The sequence below is a fragment of the Lissotriton vulgaris genome, chromosome 10 (genome assembly GCF_964263255.1).
Source record: "Lissotriton vulgaris chromosome 10, aLisVul1.2, whole genome shotgun sequence".
In the NCBI taxonomy this organism is placed as follows: Eukaryota; Metazoa; Chordata; class Amphibia; order Caudata; family Salamandridae; genus Lissotriton; species Lissotriton vulgaris.
The window spans coordinates 71,136,374-71,152,286 of record NC_141698.1 but is presented as its reverse complement, the minus strand read 5'-3'; the positions used below and the strand labels follow the sequence as shown (position 1 = coordinate 71,152,286).

General features: G+C 46.5%; 1 protein-coding gene across 1 annotated transcript in view; it reads right to left on the bottom strand.

The window, feature by feature from the left end:
• Nucleotides 1-15,913, bottom strand: part of MEIOB (meiosis specific with OB-fold) — a 546,591-nt gene that overhangs the window by 437,341 nt on the left and 93,337 nt on the right. The window contains exon 4 of the mRNA XM_086939725.1: nucleotides 8,161-8,356. Coding sequence (XP_086795851.1) covers nucleotides 8,161-8,356 — 196 coding nt within the window. The remainder of the gene's footprint in view (nucleotides 1-8,160; nucleotides 8,357-15,913) is intronic.

The window sequence follows — 15,913 nt, the reverse complement described above, 5'->3', positions numbered from 1 at the left end:
GTCTCTGAAAATCAACCTGCACTGTTCAGTTGTTAGGCCAAACCCTCAATCAGTGCATATTTCAGGACTTGGTAATCATTAGCATCCTCATCTCTAACAGTGAGGAGCTTATCTCTGCATTTACCTTTAAAGGAGAGCCACAATATAGCTGCCCACTGACTCTGGGGAACCTGCTGTACTTTGCAGGCCCTCTCCAGAGCAGTCATCCATTTGTGGATGTCATCCCCTACCTTATAGGGGGGCACTATTTTACTCAGGTGTCTATTATCAAAACTCCTGTCTTTATCCCTAGGGATACTGCTGCCACCAGTGGGTTCTAACCCACTCAATTTCTGCTCTCTGGCAAAAGCAAGTTTCTCCTTGGCAAGGGCAGGTTCTTCCCTTTGGATCCTCAGATTAACTTCCTTCATCTTTGCCTCATGTTCTCTCCTCTGAGGGGAAGTCATCCCCCTCTGAGAAGATGTATGAGAGACGTGGGAGTGAATAGATGTGTTATAGTCTCTGCAGTGAGACCTACCTTTTCTATTCCCAAGGTTAGGCCTGCTTGTGGTTAGGTCTGGGGCTCCCCCAGATCCATCCCCTTGTAGGCTTAAGTTGGCCCTTGTAAGTCTGCTGACTAAAACTTGGCCAATGTCTACTTCTCCATCAGAGGAGTTCCCATCTTCCCTACAATCTACATCTTCTGTTTCAGGGAGGTTAGAGTCATCTTCTATGGGGGGCATGCTTCCATCTGCTGGATCAGAGGGGCCTTGGTTAGAGGCTCTTCTAGCATCATATGTCTCTAAGAGACCTAACAGAAAAGGAAGGGTAGGGTTAGAACCCTGTTTCAGTTTCCTGGAGGTACACAATTGTCTCATCTCCTGGAAGCCAAGTGCTGCATATCTGGATAGGACCTGTGGAGGGTCACTACTTACAAGGGGAGGCACTGAGGCCTCTCCTGTGATAGACATGCTTTCTAGTTTAGGGGTGGTGTGTGCACCAACCTACACTATGGGTTTTCCTACTGATCCCTTGCTAAGAGTTGTAGTCAGGGTGTGCTAGGCCCTTTCTACTACAACAGCTGGTTCAGTACAACTCAGAATATTTCTAAGCTTTGTTATATGTACCTATGGTACCTTATGTGATCTTTCAAATGATATCTCAAGATTATATTTGGTAAAAACAACAGCAAGCTCAAATCCCAACCGCTGCACACCAATGTGAGAAGTTGGCCTGATATATGATGCTGACTATTTCTAGTGATCACCGTGTATCAGTCCAAACAACCCTTATGGTGATTGGTTGTAAATCAACCTTATAGACCAGCTATCCTAATGGTAGCATGGATAAAGCAGTCTTAGGCTAAACTCTTTTGGCATGTGAAGCCAGCTGTTTTACCACATATAGGGCTAGATGTAGTTAATTCTATTTTACCACTTCTAAAATACCGAATTTTACCGATTCGGTATTTAAGAAGTGGTAAAATAGAAGGGGGCACATGTAGGTATTTCAGAATCAGTAAATACCGAATCTGTAAGATTCGGTATTTACCGATTCGGTAAATACAGAATCGGTATCCCCCATTGATTCCTATGGGCCTTGAAGCCCATAGGAATCAATGGTGAATACCGAATCGGTATTTACCGATTCGGTAAATTCCGATTTTTGCAAGGGTGCAGGGGGTGTCACTTTGCCACCCTCTGGCACCCCAATTCCGGACTTGTGTGCCATGTGGCACACAGACATGCCCTAAGGGCATGTCTGTGTGTCACCTTGCACAGGTGTGCATGCACAGATGTGCATGCACACCTGGATTCGGTATTTTACCACCCAATTGGATTGGGTGATAAAATACCGAATCTGAAAGGCCTGCAGCACTCAAAGATGTGCTCCCTACATGTGCTTTTACAGAATCGGTATTTTTACCGAGTCTGTATTTACAGATTCGGTAATTTTACCGAATCTGTAAATACAGAATTGGTAAAATACTGATTCTGTAAAGCATGCTCCTACATTAGAAAACCCTAATACCGTTCGGAAACGGCCGAAAACGGCCGTTTCCGACCGGTATTAGGGCTCCTACATCGGGCCCCTAATCCCTTGAATACCAGATGAAAGGACATCACACAGGTTGTTATGAAAATATACAATATATTTATTACTAACAAAACACCTCTGAACTCTTTATGAGATCAGAGGGCTAAGCACATAACAAAACTCTTAAGAAAAATACAGTAAGTCGCAAAAATTACAATGGTATTTTCTATTTACCGAGGCTCCCATTCCGACGACGGGGAATGATACAAAGCATGGGAATCAATAAAAGTTCCAATACTGGGGCAATGTTATGTTAGTATGAATTTGTAGAGCGCACGTTCACCCTAGGGTTTCTTGGCGCTGTGTACCGCTGGGGAACCTGTCCTGGCTTTCCCTGTGAGATGGTCCCTATTGGGCATCCCCAAGGTGAAGCCAAGCATCCCTGGCAGCGAGGGGGCCGTTGTGGAGATTAAGCAAGCTTTTGCCCAGAGTTGCAGCGTGGGACCCATGGTTAGAGAGGCACCGAGGCGAGATTTATTGAGCCCGCTGACATTGGTTCCGTACCCTGCCGCGTCGGGAATTGAACCCTGGTCCCAGGCCGACCTCTGCTTCTGGGTCTGCCGCCTCTAACCGGTGAGCCACACTTCTCCCCTCTGCCGCCTCTAACCGGTGAGCCACACTTCTCCCCAATACATGCTGCAGCCTCTGGTAGGCCTTGGGTGCACTTATGCCCTGGGTACCTATGGTACACTGTACAAGGACTTACAAGAGTGACCCAATACCAAATGGTAAATGCACCTAAAGTACATGTGTGTCAATTTAGAGAGAGAACAGCTAGGCTGTGGGTCTGATTAGCAGGCCCACAGCCAGGGAAAGTCGTAAACCAGTGAAGCAAAAAGCAAAAATCTGGGGTGACCATAGGATTGCAGACCCTACTCTCCTACATCCCACTCCGACAGACTAGATTTGTTATCCACTTCTCCTTCCTCTCTATCCTCATCTGTGGTGTTCGCTTCTTGAGAATGATGAGATGGTGCTGGAGATTTCAAAGCTGATGTAGAGGCCTGAGGCATCGGAGTGGATGGTAGAGATGCCGCAGACTCCGATGGAGGGAAACGCCGATAGTAATCGTCTAGCATGTACTGTAAATTATTAAGAAGAGCCAAAAGCATTTGTGCTGAGAGTACCGTGGTAGGAGCTTGACATACAGATTCAGAGAACTGTTCCTCGTCTGGATCTTCCGCCTGATATTTAATAAGCAATTCAGATGGACTTGTAGCAGTGCGGAACCTGTCGTCTACATTAGATTGCTCCTCATCATCATCTGAATCTAGCAATTGGTCAGGCAATTTAAGCGGTGATAGAGCTTGTAATGACGAACCACGTCTCTCAAGCTGAGAAGGTGTCGTAATCGGGTGGGCAACAGAGGCTGTAGATGGTGTGGAAGACCATACTTGAAGTTCAGTACATGTCGATAAAAGTGGCGTCTGCGGTTTTGTCGACGACGGTGTCATCTTTGAAGATGGTGTCGACGAGACAGTCAATTTCAGTGATGGTGCAATCTTCGTCGACGATGTTTTCGACAACGAGGCCTCCTTCGTTGACGATGTCTTCGTCGACAGGGCATTTTTCGTCGACGATGAAGCTGTCGCCGACGAGGCAGCCTTGGTCAACGGTGGGATCTTCGACCTTGAGCCAGTCTTTGTCAACGGAGCACTCGTCGACGGGGTAGTCTTCGTCAACGGTGGGCTCGTCGACGTCGGGCCAGGCTTCGCCGACGGAGCACCCGTCGACGGAATCTTACCTCCTTTCATAGTCGTAGACGGAGCGTCGACAATGGAAGGCATAATCTTCGTCGACTAAATAGGTTTTACCGCAAGAGAGACCAGCGTCGACGGTGAAGAGGCTGACAACATTATCATCTTTGGCTTAGGTGATGAGAAGGTGACTGTCGACGTTAAAGTGGCATCAACGATGATAATCGACGACGATGGAACCGCCGACGACTCCGTCGACGACGTAGACCTCTTCTTCTGAAGAAAAACCTTCTCAGGGAGCCTCTTAGATGTCAAAGACTTTCCAGCGAGACAGATAACAATTCAGAAGGTGGAGAAGCCGTTTTTGCAGAAAGCAAGCTAGAGCCCTTGGAGGGCTGAGCTTTCCTCAACACCTTAGCCCCAGTGGAAGATAGATCTTCCTCAGCCGTCCTCTTTCTTGAGGATACAGATAACCCTGAAGCCACACTTCCCACTTCAGAGAGGGGATTGTTCTGGTCTTTAATCTTTTGTAGCCACAGAAGAAGGCGTCCTTCCCTGTCTCTGAGGGTCTTCTGAGGGAAGGTCCTGCAGATTTTACACTCTCTCAACTCATGATCAGGATAAAGGGGTTCTTCTTTAAAAAGCCGGAGCTTCCCACAGGATTCACAAGGCCTGAAGAGAGATTTTTTAGTAGAAGACATCTTGGATGAAAAGAATCCAGTCAGAAATGTGAAGTACTGAGCAGAGCTCAGGGAGACTGCCTTCACACAACGTGCGGTAGAAAATCTGAGAGCCTGAGCCTCTGGGGAGAACATTCTGGTGGGTGCTGTCACCTGATTGGCTACAGTTTGGACTATACAAAATGACTATGATAGTCATGAGTGTGGAAGTTTTTTCTCTTGTAGCTAGGGCTACTTTACTTCCTGGTTGTGTATTACCAAGGATTTTTAGTTATGTGCATATTATTGCTTTTTTATGTACCCTGGGACTCCCACTCCGACGACAGGGAATGATTCAGGCATGTGAATCTATGAAAGACACCCCAATACTGGACAATAAAATTAATTATGTTGACCCGTAGGTTGTTTTAAAGTATATGTACTGCACTGTTTGGTCCTTTCTTACAGGGGGGGAATAGACCTCCCCTTTTTTGAGTTGTATCACATTCTTGCACGTGTCTTTTGTGTGTTCTATCACGTTTTCCTACTTTGTCTTTCCTCACCACTGTTCTTCATTAAAAAAAAAACACATTGCGCTCCAACCAGTGTTGGTCTGCATCTGGATGTATGATGTATGATAAAGCATGACACTGCAAAGTGTGTGAGGGCAGTATTAAGAATTTTTTTGTCTTCCCCATGTTTGTCTTGGGTCTGAGTAGATATGAGATTTACCGTTCCGATGTGGACAACTACATGATTTGTAGTTCCAGCCAATCTTGGATCCCAGGGGATAGGATCTTGTTTTTAGTACTTCTCTGTTGAGTGAGATTTAATTTATGGGTAGGGAGTCAGAGAAGTCTTAGTCCTTTGTCTCTTCGGTAGTGTTTTTCATGTATCCATCATCACCATGAGCGCTGGGTGGGGTAGGGAGAGTGATCTGCCACTGGTCCAACTGCAGTTGAGCAGCCACCACTGCAGGTCTTTGACAGTCAGAAGGATGCTGTCTAGTCCTCTGATCACCTACCCTAGGTGCCCCTCCCCAACCCAGCAGTGATGTATCCATCATCACCATGAGCGCTGGGTGGGGTAGGGTGAGGGATCTGCCACCGGTCCAACTGCAGTGGAGCAGCCACCACTGCAGGTCTTTGACAGGTAGAAGGATGCTGTCTAGTCCTCTGATCACCTACCCTAGGTGCCCCTCCCCAACCCAGCAGTGATGTATCCATCATCACCATGAGCGCTGGGTGGGGTAGGGTGAGGGATCTGCCACCGGTCCAACTGCAGTGGAGAAGCCACCACTGCAGGTCTTTGACAGTCTACTCAAAAATCTTGATGGAATCTGACTGGTTTCTAGGTGCTGAGCCCCTTAATACTGTGGCATTTGACTTTGTCCACGATCAGGTCACAGATTGCCAAAAAGTCTCAGAGCCACATTCACTGATACCAAGAACTGAGGCTGATTCATAGGGATACTAGGCCAAATGTCCTGGACGTGATGAAGCGGTGGGAAGGCTTGAAACAATATCTAATACAGCTTCGTTGAACTGGAATCTAGAATCTCTGTGGAAGAGTCAGGCATAACTTTGGCACGTTGATATAAAACACTAAAGAGCTTCACCGACACCAGGAGGTGGTTCACAGTCAACAGCTAGTCATTGAGATAGTGAAAGACTGGTACACCCAACAACCGAAAGTGTGTAGCAATCAGCATCACTTTTGTGAACTTCTGAAGATCACTTGTGAGGCCGGGCGAAGCTCAGGAACTGGAAATGTTCTTGGCCCACCTTGAACAACAGAAAATGCGAGCGGGACTACAGGATAGAATATGAAAATATGAGTCCTGCAGGTCCAGTGCTACCATCCGGTCTGAACCTGGGCCAACATGTGCATCCTGACTTTGTCCTTGTTCCGGAAGAAGTGGAGGGGGCAAAGATCTAACCTAGTCCTTCTTTGCTTCATTGGCCCCAAGAAAGATAACGGAGTAACAAACATCCTGTCCCTACTTCCAGTGCTGGAACCCTCTCTTTGGCTCCTGTTGTTCAAAAGAACACTTACTTTTTGCTGCAGAATAGACAAATGGTCATCCAAAAGCCACACTGATGTGGGTGGGCTTTGCAGCGGATCAGATGAGAATGGCAGCACGTATCCTTGCTGAACTATTTTGAGCTCTCTTTTGCTGGATGTACTGATCCATCCTAGTGGTAACCATAATTTTTCCAGCCTCCAACAGGGTGGCTATGTGGTACAGAAAGCACGCTAAAGTAGCTTGGAAGCTACGCAGTAGGGGACTGGGGAGTATGCTGCCATTAAGATCCAGGATGTTCTCGGTTTAAACCCAGACCGCAACCTCGAAAAGAATGGGATCTGTTGTTTGGGTGGAGGTCACTGACTTTGTTGTTGTGTCAAGCCCCTTCCGAAGCCTTGAAAGGGTTGAAAATGCTGGGGATGCTGCTGCACAAACACAAAAAGGCTGAAGAAGTACTCTGCAGCCTTTTTTCTTTGAGCACTCTAGTGCAGGGTCTGCTTTGTCTCGGAAGGCTGGGTGCCGGTAAAAGCATATCTAATAATGATGCTTGGACATTGCATGAACAATCTGTGGATCTCCTCCATGTGTGGCACTGAAGCATCACACTGGTACCATCTGCCCTGCCCAAGAAGTTAGTAGTTTCCAGCTGAGAGCTGATGATATATTTTGCTGCGTCTTGGATGTCCAGAATGATCGGAGACTGGCTAGACTGAAATTGATCAGCGACTGCAGTAAGATCTTAATGACCATGTCCCACAGAGCAGAGTGTGAGTATCGCTCAAAGAGACAGCTGGCATTGACTAAATGATGGCCCAGACTGGCCTAGGAGAAAATTTGTTTCCAAATGCTGCCATATGTTTTGACTCCATATCAGTAGGAGTCGTAGGGTCCAACTGACTGAGAGGACCTCAGGCGTGGGAAGCCATGTGGGGAAGGCAGGGCAACCAGTGGCAGGTCTATTCTATGGCGTCTAGCTACTTGACTATTTACCAGCAGGTAAGAACAAAATTTGTCCCAAGTGTCCAATCAGCATGTTAGTCAGATTTTCGTTGAAATGGAGTTGTCCCAGGTTACAGAACCTCAGTGAGCACGTTAGGTCTATACCACTAGATTTCGGAAGGGCTGTATGGCTCCCGATGTAACAGAATGTAAATTAAAAACTATAAAAATAAAATGTGGACAATTGTATAAATTCAGTGTGGCATATAGTGTTGCTCTTCGGTTGACTACACTTACACACACACACACACACACCCACACAAACACACCCACACACACACACCCACACACACGCACACGCACACACACAGACAAACACCTATTATTTGATTTAATTAAACATTAATCATGTGCTATTAAATATCTGTAAATTTAGTAACAAGAGGAAGATGTCAAAAATACAACCCTGTGGATTCACCGTAAAATGGCAATGGCCATTATCTGTCACAAAATCGCAAATGTAATTGAGTTACACCTTAAGCCAAAAATGCATTCAATTCAATTGAGTTGTGTCGATTGCCAGCACATTGAGCCACACAACTGAAAGACTATATTAGAGCCCTTAAAATTCTAATCCAATTAAAACCCAGCACAAAGTAACTGTTTTGAATAGAGATAAGACGTGTTTTCTGAGGAATAATTTAAGAGTAACGTTTTAAGACGAAGTGCATTGGCCAGCAGTGGAGGACTATTGGTAACTCACCGCTCTGATGGCCGCAAGCACATTAATGATTTTTCCATCGAGGCTTTGCCCATTTGCGACAATATCACCCAGAGAGTAGTAATCCTGCGAGTCCTTAGTCGGTAGGTGAAGCAAAGGAAGCAGAGAAGCATCCACCTCGTAACTGGAACAAACTCTGATTGATGAATGAACCTCGCTGATGAGCAACTTGTAATAGCTGAATGAGTCAAAAAGAAATAAAAACAAATGAGAGATGAAGCATGCTGCAATACTAGTACCTACTCTGTTCAATTGTGCTACGCTACATTTTTTAAACAAGATCTGACAAATCAAATAAGTCTGGCATTTTTGTGCTGCTATTGGCTTGCCAATGCATGAAATATTAGTAACCATTCTTGGTAAACAGTTCAGTATTTCAAAAGCATTCAAATATGAAAGTCCAAGACCGCACACACACTGGAGAACCTGACCTTATGGGCCAGGCGGTGCAGGGCACGCCTAAGATCTCCGGGTTCACCTGCTTTGGCAGACAGAGACACGTGACACTCTGTTAGGCGTAGAAAAGCAGATTTATTAGCTGCAGCTAAGCACAGTGGTCCTGTAAGTACACCAACTGGTAGGTTATCAGGAGACTGTCACTTCATTCCGTGGCGCACAGTCTATTATACTATACAAGTTTACAATGCCAACTCCCAAAATATACAAAACTGACAAATAGGAATAGTTTGAAAACAAGCTATCGAATGTCTAAAACACACCCTCCTTTCAGACCCTGTGTGCTCTCCTCCCCTCAAGTTAATCAACACTAGTGCCCGTAATTCAATTTGCATGTGGTAGAACCTGTTTGAATGCTTCAAAGGACAGTCTATGTAACAGGAGAACACACGAAGAGAATAGCGAAGGTCAGTTAAACAAGATAGAGATGAGAAGAATGGTGGGACCCAAACAGTGGAGTAAGACATGGATTAATCAGTCTAGACATGGATTTACAAAACTCGGGAGACCCTGACATCGGTTTCATAAACATGGGCAGGAGTTACTCTTTAACGGGAGAGACACGTAGCAGCTGAAAAAGGCAAAAACATCGCGTTCACCACGTCCGCCGTGCTGCCTGAGTGAGGCAACACAAAATGGCGGTTAAATACAAAATGGCAGCTAGATACGAAGCAAAGTCGAAAACCACGTAACTTCAACACGGGCGTCCATCTTTGATTACTTATTATTGTATTTTTCCGTTCCAAGATGGCCTGTGCTCCTATGGGAATAGTAAAACAGCAATTAAAAATGTGAGGGATCGGATGCAACGCAAATGAGGAGAAGAAAGCAGCCTGGCAGCCATGTGCGGAAAGCTGCTGCACATTGTAAATAAAGTTTAAAAAAATGAAACAAAAATGGAATCATTGTGCAAAGGCAAAATGTTGTCACACACAGGAGGAGGAGACTAATTGCGAAAGTGACTGGTTTTCAACTAGAGGTGCATAATGGATGACAACGATGGACCGGAATGTTCCACGGAGCAATCACCAGTGAAAAAGATTGCATAAATTCAGTAAAAAAGACTGAGGAAAAAAGACCAAACCGAAAAAAGAACTCATGATGTAGACTAGAGATAAGTAGTTTGTGGTTTATGGACTTTATACCAAAAGGGACAAAAGGCAGCTGATCAAGAGAAACGTACTGATGGAATCTTCAGCTGTAAAGTAGTGTAATGGAGGGCCTGTAGATCTCACCCCAAAAGGGTAGTTTGGGTCAGCATAACGTGGATGCATCATCCAAAAACAATATATTCTCCATATCTTCCACACTTACTCTTCACCAATAATGTAGTTTTGAAAATTTTGCGAGGATTCGTCAAACGACATCAAAGTTATTAGCAAATGAAAACAAGCTCTTCCTATGGAAACTACATCCTAACTAGAACTACTTACTGGCGATAATATAAACACATATATATATATATATATATATATATATATACACATATATCCGGACATACGCTCGACCCAATCTTCACCTCCAGTAAGCACATCTCCTTCGATCACACTACAGCTCCCCACTGGACGGACCACAGTTGTGTTCACTTCAGCTACAAAACCACCTCAACCCACAACCTATCCCCAGAGGAAAATGGAACAAAATTACCACCGAACAACTCCTCACATCGCTCAACCTTAACCCACCCGCCCCCCCATCGGACCAAACCAAGCTGCCATCAAATTCAAACAATGGATCACTCACAGCGCTGACGAATTAGCACCCTTGAAAAACCATCACACCACACAAGACAGCAAAAAGGCCCCCTGGTTCAACGAGGACCTTAAAAAATCCAAGAAGCTATGCCGCACTCTCGAGAAAACATGGAGAAAAAACCCAACCACCGACAACATGACCACCTTCAAGGCAGCAACCCGCAAACACCACCAGCTGATTCGATCCACCAAGAAATCAGCATTCAAGAATCGACTCGACAACAACGCCCACAACAGCAAGGAACTAGTCAACATCGTCAAAGAATTCACCAACCCCACTGCAGCCTCAAACGACATCACTCTCTCCCAAGACCTCTGCGATTCGTTATCCGCCTTCTTCTACAACAAAATTGCCGACATACATAACAGCTTCGAAAACAGTTCCAACGAACAATCCTCTCCACCCCCCTCAAAACCTAAACCGCCCTCCAACAACCTCAGCGCCTGGAACCCAATCACCACTGAAGACACCATCCGACTAATGAATTCCATCCACTCTGGCTCGCCAACCGACCCATGTCCCCACCACATCTTCAACAAAGCAGACTCCATCATCGCACCCCATCTCCGTGATGTCATCAACTGCTCCTTCAACTCGGCTACCTTCCCAGAAAGCTGGAAACATGCCGAAGTCAGCGCCCTCCTGAAGAAACCCACAGCAGACCCCTCTGAACTTAAAAACTACCCCCCCATCTCCCTCCTCCCATCCCCGGCCAAAGTCATAGAGAAAGCCGTCAATAGCCAACTCGCCGCCTTCCTCGAATCCAACAACTCCCTCGATCCCTCACAGTCCGGCTTTCGAGCCAAACACAGCACCGAAACCGCCCTCATCGCAGCAACAGACGACATCCGAACACTACTGGACAACGGAGAAACAGTGGCCCTCATACTACTCGACCTCTCCGCCGCCTTCGACACTGTCTGTCACAGCACCCTCATACAACGCCTCAACAACATCGGCATAAAAGTAAAAGCCTTGGACTGGATCATCTCGTTCCTTGCTGGGAGAACCCAGAGAGTCCGACTTCCCCCATTCAAATCAGAGGCCACCGAAGTCATCTGCGAAGTACCACATGGATCATCACTCAATCCCACCCTCTTCAACGTTTACATGAGTCCACTCGCTTCCATCGCGCGTCAACACAACCTTAACATCATCTCCTACGCTGACGACACCCAGATGATCCTTTCCCTCACCAAAGACCCCAACACCGCCAAAACCAACCTTCACAAAGGCATGAAAGAAGTAGCCACATGGATGAAAAACAGCCGCCTAAAACTTAACTCCGACAAAACGGAAGTGCTCATCCTAGGATCATCCCCCTCTGCCTGGGACGACTCATGGTGGCCTTCGGATCTGGGTTCTGCACCCATACCCACAGACCACGCACATAACCTAGGCTTCATCCTAGACTCCTCCCTCTCCATGACAAGACAAGTCAACGCCGTCTCATCCTCCTGCTTCAACGTACTTCGTATGTTCAAAAAAATCTTCCATTGGATCCCCACCGAGACAAGAAAGACCGTCACCCTCGACTAGACTACGGAAACACCCTCTACGCCGGAATCACAACCAAATTTTAAAAAAAAACTCCAACGCATCCAAAACGCATCGGCGAGACTCATTTTGGACGTCCCTCGCCAAGATCACATTATCAGCCACCTGAAAGACCTCCACTGGCTTCCCGTCAACAAGAGAATAACATTCCGACTCCTCACCCACGCGCACAAGGCCCTCTACGAACTAGGGCCCGAATGCCTCAACACTCGACTTTCCTTCTACACACCCTCCCGCCAACTAAGATCCTCCAATCAAGGCCTCGCCGCAGTTCCGCGTATCCATAGATCCACCATGGGAGGTAGATCCTTCTCCTACTTGGCGGCCAAAACCTGGAACTCACTCCCCACTCACCTCCGCCTTACATAGAACCACATCTCCTTCAGAAAAGAACTTAAAACCTAGCTATTCGATAAATAATTAACCCCCTCCCCAAGCGCCTTGAGACCCTCTGGGTGAGTAGCGCGCTATATAAATCCTTGAACTATATATATATATATATATATATATATATATATATATATATATATATATATATATACACACACACATACATATATATACATATACACACAAGCACACACATCTCCAAAAAAGACCACTTCAGTAAAAAGCCATCGGAGGACACAACGGAGAACAGCAGTAAGTCCAATTTATCAAAACAGCTTTGGCAGACGCGTTTCGGCAATTTGTGCCTTTTGCACATGCCGCTGATGCCAGGAAACGGCCCCAATCAACCTTTTTGAAAATCCACAGCATTCCCATTGGTGGAAGTCCAGCTGGCCCCAATTCACTGTTATGAGTAAGGCTGTAGTTTCTGGCTGACAAACTACAGCTCCCAGCAGGCACCACTACTGGGTAAGTATCTCCAACGGGCCCCTCATAGTTGTTAACTATGCGCTGGTAATGCGAGCAAAAAGGCTGTTGTGTGAGAATACAAGTCCCAGAATTTTCAATAGCCTGGAACTTTCCTGTGTCCCCAAACGCCCAGCCACAATCTCAAGCGTCAGCAGGGCCATGAAACACCAATACAGTGATCATGTCTCACCGTAAAGTCACGGTCCGCTCTTGGCAGCAGCCTCTTACTGTGCTTGGTCGAGGTGGTCCGAGGTCTATCCAATCCCTTGGAAGAATATAACACCAATGAAGCCTCAGACACCTAAGGACGGGTCCTCCTAACGCATCACTGGCAGAGCGTAAAATATCCCAAAAAAGACCACTTCAGTAAAAAGCAATCAGAGGACTGTTGTAATATGCATCTAGGTTCGTATGTGAGTAGAGAATAGAATGTAGGAGTTAGAATGTAGGAATGAAATATGTACTGTTCTAAGAATGTAGAGGGTTGTGTTGAAGGCTGACCAGACTGGATCTGTACTTCAAGCTGGCAGCACCTTCCATATTTATTTATTTTATTTATTTGCAGGTTTGTATAGCGCTATGAATAAACTCCCGAGAGGAGTATCTCCGCGCTTAGGACAGCCGGCAAGCAGATATCTAAACAGTCTCACTGATATTCCAAAACCATCTAAGACAGCTACAGAAATTCTTAAACTAAGAGACAAGGCTACAACTATTTTTGGCTAAACAGGAAGGTTTTCAGTTGTTTTCTAAAAAGGAAATGGTCGGGACATTGTCTCAATAAGAGTGGAAGCGCATTCCACAACATAGGACCCGCCACTGACAGGGCTTTACCACCTAATCTGGTCTTACTTGATTCTTCAATAAACGACTTCTTTGAATATTCCTGTGTGAGCGGAGTCACTACAAGGACACAACGGGGAACAGAAGTAAGTCCAATTTATTAAACCGCTTTGGCAGATGTGTTTCGGCAATTTGTGCCTTTTTTCACATGCCGCTGATGCCGGGAAACTGCCCCAATCAACGTTTTTGAAAGTTCCACAGCACTCCCATTGGTGGAAATCCAGCTGGCCCCAATTCGCTGTTATGAGTAAGGCTGTAGTTTCTGGGTAACGAACTACAGCTCCAGCAGGCACCACTACTGAGTAAGTATCTCCAACGGGCCCCTCATAGTTGTTAAATATGCGCTGGTAATGCAAGCAAACAGGCTGTTGTGTGAGAATACAAGTCCCGAAATTTTCAATAGCCTGTATATATATATATATATATATATATATATATATATATATATATATATATATATATATATATATATATATATATACACACATATATATCACAGCTATGAAAGTCCCACCCTGTTACTGAACTCCTAGGGCGGGTGCTATCATTCGCGAGGGTCGGAACTCGCGATTCAATATTCCGGCTCAGTCACACGTAGTGTGAAGCACTCATGGGGCAACAGGTTCATGGCATGCACTTCTTTATTAGGCGCATTTCAGCGAGATGCCTTCATCAGTATTCAGAAATGCTATGTAGTACCAGTTTGCTTGTTAATTAAAATTCTATATCCTCAGTTCTTATTGGATATTACCAGGCCAATGGCATGGCTGCTATTACTTATCCACCACAGATGCAGTCAAACAGCGCACAGTGCTCCCATCCTTGGGCTATTGTAAGACCGGGGGACCGCCACCTCCCCGGAGAATTCACAATAATGATTACAGGGAGCCTCGTAGCTCTCCGCTGCCCCAGGGACCGCCACCTCCCCAGGGCACAGAAGTGAGTATTAAATAATGTGGGTGAGGCCCTGCGGCCTCCCCCGCTGCCCCGGGGACGTATTGCGCCCTGGGACAAAATATAACAGGAATGCGGGGATGCCACATGGCCCCCTGCAGCCCCAGGAACTGCCAACTATCCCGGGCTATAATGTTATATTAATGCGTGGGGGCTTCAGGCTCCCACACCCAGCCCTGAAAACCGCAACCTCCCCAGGGCACAGAAGTGAATAATAAATAATGTGGGTTAGGCCCAACAGCCTCCCCCGCTGCCCCGGGGACTTCCTTCTTCCTGGGGACAAACTATAACAGGCATGCAGAGAGGCCACATGGCCCCCGCAGCCCCAGGAATCGCCACCTATGTGGGGCTTTGGAATATTAATGCACGGGGACCACCACCTCCACAGCAGGTTTTTGCTGAGAGAACTTGTTGGCCACGCCCTCTTTCTCCACCACGTCGCAAATGCATCTCCTGCCGCCCTGCTGGTTGGGGAATGAATTCCACGTTACTCCTGAGGGCCTCAGGACTAAAGTGGACTTATTCCTCCAACCAGAAGTGCCCCAGGAAGCGCTTCTGCACAATGGTGGAGAAAGGGGGTTTGTGGCTTCTGACGACCTCTCAGCAATATAGCTATGTGGGTCTTACTGGAGGTAACAGGAGGGCTAGTTGGCTACCAACGACCCTCAAGAGCCATGTGCACTTCATCCCCCAACTACTAGTGCACCAGGAGTGCGTTTGTAGAGTGGTGGAGAATGGGGGCGTGGCCACTGAAAACCTCTCAGCAAACCCACTGTGTGGAACTTGCTGGTGATAATAGGCGTGGTAGTTGGCCCCCACAGGCTCTAAATAGCCACAGGGAATTCACCACCCTACTAGTAGTATGCCGGGAGGCGCGTTTGCAGAGTGGTTCAGAAAGAAGGCACATCTTCCTATCAGGTCTCTGCAATCCCGCTGGGTGGGGCTTATTGGAGGTAACAGATGGGGTAGTCGGCCCCCAAGGACATCCTTGGGGGCCAACTACCCCTCCTATATCTCCAGTAAGGTCTTCAGAGGTCATGCCCCCTTTCTCCACCTCTGTGTAAACGTGGCTTGTGGTGATAAAGCCCACCATGCTCCTGAGGGACCTTGGGGCCAAGAAGCCCTCCTGGTACCTCCTGTAGGTCCTACACAGCGAGTTTCCCGAGAACTTGTCGGAGGCCCAGCCCCCTTTCTCCACCACTCAGCAATCACGACTACTAGTTAAAAAAAAACATAGAAATTCACTGAAAAAACACAAAGGTTTCAGGGACGTTTTAGTTAGGAATTAGCAATTAAAAAAAACCTTAGACAA